Raw genomic sequence first — 12,021 nt, forward strand, 5'->3', positions numbered from 1 at the left:
TGTGATTACACTACAAAATATGGGGAAAAGATAAACTTGTTAAGAGCATCTCCAATATGAGACCTGATGAGTGCTTAACAAAATCTTCAAGTACACCTAAGAACTATTAAGATCAGGTCTCGCTCTAGTGACTAATAATGGCCAGAGCTGACCAGCAAAAAACAGTGACAGAAGGTAAACCTTTAAAAGCTGCTAGAAATTCAATGCGTCACCCTTAGAAAGTATGGCAAAATGAAGTGTTTGAAAGATTTTAAAGCCATTAGTGCCAGAGAGCGATTCATTTCTGCTCGCTTTGTTTCACATCACCAGTTACTTTATTAACTTTTGAAAACTGATAAAGCACTTCATGCCCCTACATTTTTTCTGTAACTGTTTGTTTGTACTTGGAGCAGACAGGGCTTCAAGCACTACAAATAATTTTTATAATAAAGTTGTTTATAACCCTTGTGTTTTCAGTGTAAATGCCAAGATTCACCTCTTGAACTTTTCTTTTGAGGGGAATTTCTTGTCATCCATATCTCGAGCACGTAACAAGCTGGCAATGATTGTATTTTCTGCTATGCAAAAGTGATTAGGTTTGTTTTAGGTCACATTCATATTTGTTTACCCCCCCGCTCTTGGTTTGGTCCTCGATATTTTTATTTATTTATTTTTTTGTTGTTGTTTAATTTGTACTTTACTTATAGACATGTTTAGATTGAGAAAGCTTTTTTCTGGGTAGATCGCTGAGCCAGCTGAACAGTATCCAGGCCAGCAAGTGAGTAAAGAACACTGGAACACTTGAGCATCTATCCATACATTGAAGAGAAAAATTGTTCGGCATTTGCGTTTTTGACAAGAGGTTTTACGGTTCAAAAACATTTTAAGAAGTTTCACAAAAAAAAAAATTGCTTATTACAGTCATACAGTTGAAGCAACTATACATTTTTTTTTTATTTTTTTGTATTGAAGCAACTATGTTGGTAGTTTGTTCATAGTTGGATATAATTCTATACCTGTGTCATGAACAAAATCAAAAATTGTAAAAGCACTGCTTCAGAAAACCCATATACAGATTGGCAATAAAACAGTTTTGGAAGAAAAAGTAAAGGGGATGGGGGTTGATTTGAGAGAATAGATATTGTACTTCACCAGTATGGTATGTTAATTTTAAGAATTTTGGTGCTGTATTTGGAATTGGTTGAAAGCAATACCTTGTAGAAACTAGGTACAGAATTTACAATTCTATAGAACAATTTAGAAGAAAAAAGGGACAATTGAAGAATCGGTGATAGTTTTGAAGGAAAGGTTCTACAGTTCAGCTGTATGGGACGTTCGTTTAATGTATTTTAAAGGAATGAGAAGTTGTGGGTGGAGTTGTGGAAAGCAGTCGTAATATTTGTGGTATGAAACTGGCACACTTTTTGCATCTTTTTTTTTGCATCTAAATTCATTTTATGGCTGAATTATTTTATGATGGAGGTAAGAAGTTTGCAAAGCTTTGGGGAAGTGAAGAGAAATCATGATCTTTGTTTCATAGTTTTGTCTTGTGACATTTGGAATGAGGGTCCTGAAAGGAGACCTGATCTAATCTAATAGGCTAAGGATCTGCGTGCTAAGCAGCCAGCTAAGAAGGAAAAGTGTGTTAGATTTAACGCTTTGAAAACTGTGGGTCCTAGTAAAGGGGACCTTTGTTTACAGGTAGCCATTTTTCTTTGGCTAGAGTAAGGCCGTTGTGTTTTCTTTTGAAGAATAGAGTAATAAATTTGCAAATATAGTTACTCTTTGCTTGTAAGGTTGAGAGGCTCTGCTTTGATGCTGTGGTGATGATGGGAATGGAATATTCTAGATGGGTTTGGAGGATATCGTTATTAGTAACATCTCCTTTCCAGTGAGAATAAAAATGGAGAATTCTTTAACTAGAAAAGTAGTCTATTAACTTTGTTTGTTCTTATTTTAATGCAATACTAAGAGTTTAAATGCTGGTCAAGCTGAAAAATCTAGATAACAGAGGCGGTTGGTGTTATATAGTACCTACCAGTTGAGATTACTGATACGAGCTTTAGGTGGATTCTCTGTTTCATATAATTTTCTTCATGTTTAGTAGCAGTTGCATTTTCAGTAGCCATTTGGAAAGTAGGGACATCTATTTTTTTTTTTTTACCTGAGGTGTGGGGGGGGACTAGGTCTGTAGATAACCAAAACGTTTGCGTGTGGGATGAGTGGAAGTTGAGGAAATTCATTGGAAAGTCTGTTAACAAATACAAGGAAGAGAAATGGTGATAGAATGGATCCTTGGAACACAACTTGTAAGAGAGGCACACTGACAGATTTGTAACTAACTTTACAAAGAAGGCCCCATCAGAGATGGTCTTTGAACTAGTCAAGGGCTTTTGGTTTTATTCCTAAAACACTGAGTGCTTGAAGTTATAGGTTATAATAACTGTATAAAATACTATTATAAAGTTTTTGAATCTGTTGGCTTACATTTGGCAGCATTCATAAGTATATAATCAGTTAATCTGCACTTCCAAAAGACGTGCTGGCTGGGGACACGTTTTAAAATATGGGTATTCACTTAAATGTAAACAAAACTTTGTTTTCTTAGGGTTGAAATGGAAGTGGGCCTAATATCTCTGCTGGAAGAGGGTTTGGGAATTTTTTTTTCTGGGAGTAGTAATAGATTGTATGTGTATAAGTGGCACTGCTTTTGGTACAGAGGAATAGAATTATTGGCAAAAGGGGAAGACGTGATGGTCATGGTTTAATTTATAAATGGAAGGTTGTGCCCATCATAACCAGGTGACAAATCCCCACATATTTCGTCTGAGGGGTTTTCAGTTTCTTTTGTTATGGTTAAAAGATGTAAAGGCCAGTCATCTTTTTCAGTTACTACTCATTTTTTGTCTTTGTCTTTTACTTATGCACATTTTTATTTCTAATGTGAAAGTTTTCTCTTTTAACCCCCCCCCCCCCAGCTACCCAGATTATAACCGCAGCTAACAAGTAGCAGCAGTGCAGATCCAGTGACTGGAGCAGCCTGTAGTGTGTGTGTGTGTGTGTGTGTGTGTGTGTGTGTGTGTGTGTGTGTGTGTGTGTGTGTGTGTGTGTTGCATTGTAATCTTTTTTTTGCATTTTAGGTTGTAATGTGCATATTTCTAACCCTTCTTACATTTTCCTGTGTTTCAGGCTTTACACAGTTCCCAGATGGCCTCCCTGCTGTGTTACCGGATGAAGATCCGCCTCCGTACTCCCCAATGACAAGTCCAGAGAGCGGCAGTGCACCTATGATAACCTGCCGGGTGTGTCAGTCCCTGATCAACGTGGAAGGAAAGATGCACCAGCATGTGGTCAAGTGTGGTATCTGCAATGAGGCAACGGTACTTTGTAGCAGTTTTTATCTGTTGTATGGGCTTGGCAAAGAGGCTTTACTGTGACACTATGCCCGCAGTTTAATAAGGTGTAAATGTAGACTTGCGTACATAATGAGAATTGTGTTGCCTGCAAAAACATTTGATGTACAGTTGAATACAGTCTCAATATAAATAAATTAAATGAATTAATTTTATAATTAATTTTGTTATTACTAAGACTAATAGGATGGCAGAATATTTTATTTATACAAAAGTGTGTTCTTCCTTCAACATGCTAGCTTTTTTTTTCTGTAAATGTGTTTTATCTCATGTTAAGTTGTTTTTTAGCAGCATCTGCACTTTGCCCACTTACTGGTGTGGATTCAGGAGCCCTAAATGAATACAGGCTTAGTTCTGGAGGGTGTTGGCCATAGGAAATGAGTATTCATCTGACTGGGTGGTGATGGGCGATAAGGAGGGAGCATTCACCTGACTTCGGGGGGTGGTGGTGGTGGTCGGCGATGAGGAATGAACATTCATTTGACTTAGGGGGGTGATGAGGAGTGAGCATTCATTTGACCTGGGGGGTTGGGCAATGGGGGGGTGAGCATTCATCTGGCCTGGGGGATGGGGGATGGTGTGCAATGGGGAGTGAGCATTCATCTGACCTGGGGGGGTGAGGGGGGCGATGAGGAGTGAGCATTCATCTGACCTGGGGTTGGGCGATAGGGAGTGAGCATTCATGTGACATGGGTGTGGGCAGTGGTGGGCAGTAGGGAGTGAGCACTCATCTGACCTGGTTGTGGTGGGCAATGGGGAGTGAGCATTCATTTAACTTGGGTGGTGGTGGGTGAGAGAGACAGCTTGTAAACAGACTTTTTTTTTTCCTTTTCCCAGTTGTAGATACACAGCAAGGATGAGAAAGTTGAAAAGTCTGTATGAAAACACCACAGTTGTTCTACATACGTATGTAGCAAAATGGAGACTATAAATAATATAAAGAATATTGTGCAAAACTTGTAATTGTTTTACTTTAAAGCTACAGCAAAATGTAAAACTGTATTTTTCTGTGTGAAAGTTAGCAGAGATTTAAGAGTGTGTTTCATCTAGGTACACACATGCAGGGATGTACGCAGGTGTGTATGTATACACACACAAATTAACTGGGCTGAATTGGCTACTTTCTCTCAATTAATGCATTGTCTCATGCAGCTGTAGCTGGCAACTTTGCAGAAATGGTGGATTTCAATTTTGATTGACAAAGGAGACTGGAAAATGTTGACTTGATACAGGAAAAGCGGTAGGTTGCTGAAAGATGTGCTCTGATGTCCAGTGATTAGCTTGTGATTTCAAAGCAAATGGGGCAGGGCAAATGTTTGTGTGGGGCTAATTGGAATGATGTGGGTCTCTACTACGACAGGTGAATGACAAGCACCTGTAATAAAGCAGCAGATGGTGCCTTTAACATTCGTCCACAGACTCTCAGTACCCACTCATTATAGCACTATGTGGACAGGCAAACACTCTCTCACACAGACACACACACACACACACACACACACACACACACACACACACACACACACAGAGACTTCCTGCATTTTCACACATATACCCAGATAGATGGACACACACCCAGACAGCCGCAAACATGCCCCTGAACACATGCGGTCACTCTCACACAGACTTCCTGCACTTTCACACATATACCCAGATAGATGGTCACACACCTAGACAGCCGCATCCATGCACCTGAACACATGCGATCACTCTCACACACACACAAATGTGACCACCGGTCATTTGTAGTTGTTGTATGACTGTGAGTGTTCACCTGAGAAGTTGATTATAATCAAATGAATGAATACATACAACTGCCACCTGGGAATGTGTGTGTATTATAATCAAATGAATGAAACAGTGTAAGAAACTTCTCTGTGTGGAAGATTTTCATTCCATATATTTCTAGTTAATCACTGTATATTAATCAGATCAGACAATGGTAGTAGAAATAGTGAACTTAAATGCGTCAAGTCAAAACGTAATAATAGAAAATATATAATTCTACAGCATTACTAAGTATTCGAAAGTTATCCAAGCAAGGCAGGCAGTCTGTTTCCAGTCGAAAATCCTTTATTAAGTACACAGACAAGCGATCCAAGTAAAACAAAAATAGAGTAATAATTTCCTCACAAGCTTTCTAAATATATATATACTTTTTATCAGGCATGGGAATGGTTTATTGGGCTGTAAAACAAAAGTGTTATTGGTACACATGTTAAATTCACATCCCTTCCCCCATCAGTGTGACATTCAAGCTGGTCCTGCCCTACCTAGTAGCTGTTATAATAATATATAGCCCTAATGTACTTTAATGGTACATCTTATTTAACCAAATTATTAAGTAGATTATTAAGTCTGTGATTTTATACAAGGCAACATACTACATGGCTGGAAATATATCAACCTTAGTTCATTTTGCGATCAAAAATTACATATAAATATATACATATACATTTTGCATGTAAAAATCAGTTTCTATTTTCATAACCTGTTGTTAACAAAGATCACTTTCGTCCTTCTAGACTTCTTCAGGTCTGTGTACAAGAATTCTAAAAACCTATATAATTGTGTAATTAGTTAGTATTGTTATTACCATCATTTTGAATAAAGTGGAAAAAAGAACCAGAAAAAAATAAAAATAAAAAAATATATATGTATGATGATGGAAACAAAATATACACTTAAATTTCAAATGATTTAAAATGGTATTTAAAACCAATTTGTAGAAAAAAATAAAATAAAATACAATTAGTCATGTAAACAGTGTGGCAATTTTCTAAGTTCCAGTGCACTTTTAATTGAACAGTAGTAGTTTAGTCCAGGCTTTCTAAAAGAGTTCAGCTTTAATTGCCACATGAGTTAATGTTTCTCCAGAATATTCGGGATGTCTCCTTTAAGATCACCCATGTCTATGCGATCCAGGATCTGGAACTTAAAACCTGTGTGTGTTTTATGAAGAGAAAGGTGTTTGGCTAGTGCGTTATTTTTACATCAAGAGCGGATTTCTGACAGATGACATGAAATCCTTTGCTTGAGTTTATCTACAGTCTTGCCCACATAGAATGCATCACATTCATTGCACTGTGCCCTGTAAATTACTTTTTTAGTGTTACAGTCACCCCCTGCACTGGTTTTAATGATCTTCTTTAAATAAGGGTAATAAAAACTGTCACCTTGCTGTATAAATATACAAAATGTACAATTAGTTTCACATCTTTTAGTGCTTTTCTCACATGGTCTAGGTTTAAATTCAACAAAACTTCTAATATTCCTGGCCTTCCTATAAACAAATGATGGGGCTTCACCTAAGATGTTAATCAGAAAAGGGTTTCCTGTGACAATGTCCCAGTTTTCTTCAGTAATATTTTTGATGCTGTGATAATCCAAAGTGTATGTCAGGATGCAGCTACTTTTGCATTTGTTATTCTCTGTGGAGTTACTTAACATTTTTCTACTGGGGAGGTTGAGTGAAGGTGCTTCAGTCCTTTTCAGTTCTATAATGGGTTCCAGGATGTTTTTTAACATCTGACTTTCATAGCCTCTCATTAGAAAATCATTCTCCAAGTTGTTCAGGTTTCTCAAAAATGGTTCCATCTCTGTGGTAATTCTAGCTAATCTATAGCCTTGGGACTTCACTATATTATACTTTGTTTTTTGTAGGATGTAGACTTTTACTGTGGAGTAATAAGTTAACCCTTGTTGGTTTTCTGAATAGATCAGTGGTGATTCTGTTATTGTTGGTGTCCTTGGAAATCTGCATATCTAAGAAAGGGGTTGAAGTACAGCTATGGGAAGAGGTAAACTTCAGGAAGGGGGTTGTTTGATTGAGGTAAGTGATAAAATCTCCAAGCTGTCACCTTCCCACACAATAAAGACATTGTCAGTAAAACGTAAATAGCGTGTGATATGCTGCATGTAGTCTGTGTTGTTTAACACAGAGTCCTCCTCCCATTTGCCCAGGGCTATGTTAGCTATGCTGGGAGCCATGGCAGCCCCCATTGCTATACCAGTTTTTTGTTTGTAGTGTTTGCCATTGAAAGTAAAGAAATTGAAGTCCAGTACAAGATTAATGAGCTTGCTTAACTTTTGCAGTTGTGCCTGTGTACCCTGATCATGTTTCTTAAAAGACACCATAGCTGCTGTTATGCAGTAATTGTGAGGGAGCACTGTGTACAATGATTCCACATTAATAGTTACCAAAATACTGTCAGCTTCCACTGTAATGTTTTTTTATTTTCTTCAAAAAATCCATTGAATCTCTTATGTATGACTTATTCTTTTCTGCTAGAGGTTTCAGCAAGTAATCAAGGTAAATGGCTGTGGCTTCAGTAAGGGAACCTCCACTTGCTACCACCAGTCTATAAGGTGGGTCTTCTCTGTTCTTGTGTGGCTTTGGTATTCCAAAAAAGTAAGGTAAACGTGGGCATGGGCTCCATAAATAATTATAAAGATTTTCAGTGATAAGTTTTTCTTCCCATAATGTGGTGAGATTAGTGTTCCATAAATCATATGCTCTCTTTATGTCATCCATGGCAAATAACTCATAAAATCTGTTATCCTCCTGCATGATGTTCATCGTGCATACAGCTGCAGTCATAACAGATGGGTTCTCCTGCCGTCAGGCGGGTCCTCGGTCGGCCGAATTCCAAAGTCTAGGTCCGGCGTCGGTTGTCGTCGCTTCTTCCCTGACATCAGTGCGACAGGGGTATAAAAGAACCAGCCGACGCCATTTTCCCCAGTCTTTTTTGCCGCGCGGTGCCCGAAGCAGAAGCAGTTCACAAGTGCCGGTCGGCCAGCTCCTGAGATTACAAAAAATTTGGAACCGAAGTCTTCTTAAAAGCTAAGTACCCTGTTGGGGAAACTTTTTCTTGCCTCAGACCGATGTCAGACAAAGTTAATAATTGTATTTCTTGTGGGAAGCAAATACCGCATAAGGATTTCCATTCCCTCTGTATACCTTGTTTAGGCCCAGACCACGACGTCTCGGTCTGTCGCATTTGTGCTACATTCAACAAACGCACTATTAAGCGTCGGGCGGAGTTCGCCCAGCATTATTTTGGGAAAGCATTTAACTAGACTATGTCGTCGGATACTCCGACTCCGGTTTTGTCTAAAAAACGCAAAGACAAGGACCGACACTCGAGGCCCGTGGCCTCTACCGACACCACGCCAAAGCCGACTACATGTGGTCCGGTTCTCAGCGAGGCGCCTACGCAGCCCCTGATTACCGACACATCTTTGGCGGTGTCTCCTGTACCTGAGGTCGCAGGCTCCTCGGCCCACACCCTGACTACAGATACCGAAGCCACGCTTGGCATTGAAACACAGAATGTGGACAGGTCCACCTCCACTCAAGGTGTCTTCAGACCTTCCTCTTCTTTCTCCATCAAGGCTTTCACCAAGTCTAAAGCTACCATGCACCCTAAGAGACCAGCTACACAGGGCCCATCTCCAGGCCCCATGCCTAAGAAACAGATGCTTAAAATGGCTGAGGATTTAATTACTCTAATCAGAGGTTCTCAGCCACCTCCAGACAAAAGACCCAGAGTGGAGGAAGATTCCCCCTCCTCTGATCAGGGCTCCATTATTTCAGAGCACTCTGATTATCAGGAACAGTCTTACTTTCCTTTTGAAGACTCTGATGCAGAGGAATCTATTCCTTCTGTATCCCCCCCTGAGGATTACTCATTTAGTGAAACTCTGCATACCTTAAGGGAACACTTCCACTGGGAAGGCCAGGATTATTCAGATTCCAAGAAAAGGCTCAGGGAATTTCTTTTGTTACCCCAGCACAGGCCTCTGGCTATACCTCCTGTCCTGGACATCCTAGATGATGTTTACTCGGAGGCCTGCCTTAACCCGGACTCTCTCCCTCCAGCTCCAGTTAAGCCTGACAGGCACTACAGGGTTCCTGACTCACACCAATTTCTATACAAAAGCCATGCTGCTGACCTAGAAACCATCTCACAGGGGCCCAAGGGAGTTAAGGCCTCCATTGCCAAAACCCATTGCCTTCGAGAGATTCCCGATCCTTAGAAAGGTGGGGGAAAAAGGTATATACCTCGGCTACCTTATCCATGAGGGCCTTAAACTGTCAGTTTCATATGCTAAAATACCAACAGTTTCTGTTATCTCAATTGAAAAGTAAAATGTCACAACCTGAACAACCAGACATGAAGGAGTTGCAGGAATTGATGCATAGTGCAGAACAAGTGGGTAAACATACCTTACAATGTGGTTTTGATGCTCTAGAGGCCTCATGTAGAGCTGCTGTTACAGGCTCAGTCATACGCAGGCATGCTTGGCTCAAGGAACAAGCCTTGCCTGATCATGTCAAAGCTAAATTACTAGACGCCCCTCTCATTTGGGGCAAATGCTGAGGAAGTATTATGGAAAATGGAGGAAAAGGCTAAATCAATGCAAACTGAGAGAGAATTTCTGCAGGTTCAACCCCCACATTTTAGTAGAAATTGGCCTTCCAAAAACTGGTCCTTTCCTGCCACAGACAGACCCCAAAGAGGCAGATACAGGCGCCCGAGGGGCAGAGGACAAACACAAGGCTCGTACAGAGGCAGACATTGGCAAGCTCCTACACAAAGAGGTGGTGAGGACAACTCGCAATCTTTCAGAAAGCAAAACCAATGACTTTCCCCTTTGCATGCCAACCAGGTCTCAAATGGCAGCACCCTTAGGAGGAAAGCTGGCACTATTCTCAAAAAATTGGCATATTGTCACAAAGGACAAATGGATCCTGAACATTATAAACAGAGGCTACAAATTCCATTTTCATACCCTTCCAAAAATGAAAGGCATGCCAAACCTGCCACACAATCAAAGGGCAGAGGCACAAAAGCAAATTTCAGATCTTATAAACATGAAAGCTATTCAAGAGGTACCTACACACAAACAAGGTCAAGGTTTTTATTTATTTATTTATTTTACATTTGTTAACCAGGAAATACCGACTGGACCAGGTCCATTTTCAGCGGAGGCCCGGGGAGAAAAGCTCCAACATCAAGTTATACAAATACAGTACATCCAGCATAATACACAAAACAGGTTACATCATGTATGCTGAGCATAGTAATATAACAAGAATTAATAAAACCACTCCAGGTAAAAGATGTAGAACATGGGTAAAAAGACAATGTCAGTCATACTTTGGTAAGAAAAGAAAATATATCAAGTAAGATTCTACAGTTAAAAGTACGCTTTCAGATGACCAAGCCTACAGGGGATCAGAGCTCCAGCATGTGATCAGAGAGGAATTTGGGGAGTTAGTAGTAGTATGGGTAGGGTTATGTGATACAAGGGCATAACCATGTACTAAGAAGGTGCGATTTGAGGGAGTTTTTGAATATGGATGTGGAGGGGGCAGTGGACACAGATAGGGGAAGAGAGTTCCAATTTCTGGCAACGGTGTGGGAGTAGAGCGCTTTCCCTGCATTATCGTTAGCCTTGGTGATGGAGAGGAGAGATTTTTCACTGGATCTTAGGTATCGGTTTGTAGTATAGATAGTAAGTAGGTTGGATAATGAGGGGTTTTTTTTCAGGATATTTGAGAATATTGTAGGCTGTGCCCAGCTGGTGATAGTTAAGTAGCTGTGGTAGCTCAAGCCATTTTAGTTCTTTTAGTGCAGCACAGTGATGGGTTCTAAAGGTTGAGTTAGTAGCAAACTTGGCTATTTTATTGTAGCATGCTTCTAGTTTGTCTAGGTCACATTGTCTGATTTGGGTAAAGATTGGTGCTACGTATAATAGAGTTGAGAGGAGATGGCTTTGTGCAAGAGTGACTCTTGCTTTTTGTGAGAGAAAGGACTTATGCCTGTATAGGGAGCCTAGTTTTTTGTGTACTAGTTTTATGGTATGTGAGATGTGAACATCAAAGTGGAGATTATTGTCTATTTCAATGCCCAGAAGTTTGGTATGGTTAGAAGGGTAGATGGTGGTGCCATCATTAGAGGTTATGGTAAAGGAGAGGGGTTTTTTTGATCTATTAGGGGTAAATAGTAGCAGTTTTGTCTTTTTGGGATTTAAAATTAGTTGGATCCCAGATATCCATTTTTCTACTGAGATAAAGGTATCTTGAGTGAGTGTATGTAGGGTGGTGGGAGATGAGGCGGAGAAGATCAGAGTTGAATCATCTGCATATTGTATGAGTGTGGCATGTTGTGTAGAGCATTTGAGGTTATTTGTGAAAATAGAGAACAACTGCTTTTATTCCAGGCTATTTCTGGTGCCAAGGAAGGGCAAAGATTGGAGACCTATTTTGGATCTTTCCATCCTAAACACATTCCTACTCGTACCAAAATTCAAGATGCTCACTCTACAGCAACTTCTTCCCATGCTGGGCAAGGAGTCTTGGCTGGTAACATTGGACCTCAAGGAGGCATACCTGCATGTCCCAATCAGACAAAATTGCAGAAGATACCTCAGATTTCTTGCAGGTTCATTACATTATCAATTCTCTGCAATGCCCTTTGGTTTATCTACTGCGCCCAGAGTATTCACGAAATGCCTGGCATCAGTAATTGCCTACTGCAGACTTCAAGGGATACAAATATACCCTTATTTGCACGACTGCCTGATCCAAGCGGACATTAAGCACATTCTTCTGAAACATCTG

The 12,021-nt window shown here is 40.1% G+C and overlaps 1 protein-coding gene across 1 annotated transcript in view; it reads left to right on the forward strand.

Moving 5' to 3' along the window:
• Window positions 1–12,021, forward strand: part of PIP4P1 (phosphatidylinositol-4,5-bisphosphate 4-phosphatase 1) — a 530,596-nt gene that overhangs the window by 147,322 nt on the left and 371,253 nt on the right. The window contains exon 2 of the mRNA XM_044057994.1: window positions 3,169–3,359. Coding sequence (XP_043913929.1) covers window positions 3,169–3,359 — 191 coding nt within the window. The remainder of the gene's footprint in view (window positions 1–3,168; window positions 3,360–12,021) is intronic.

The sequence above is a fragment of the Protopterus annectens genome, chromosome 16.part0, assembly GCF_019279795.1.
Source record: "Protopterus annectens isolate FY-2018-M chromosome 16.part0, PAN1.0, whole genome shotgun sequence".
NCBI classification, from domain to species: domain Eukaryota; kingdom Metazoa; phylum Chordata; order Ceratodontiformes; family Protopteridae; genus Protopterus; species Protopterus annectens.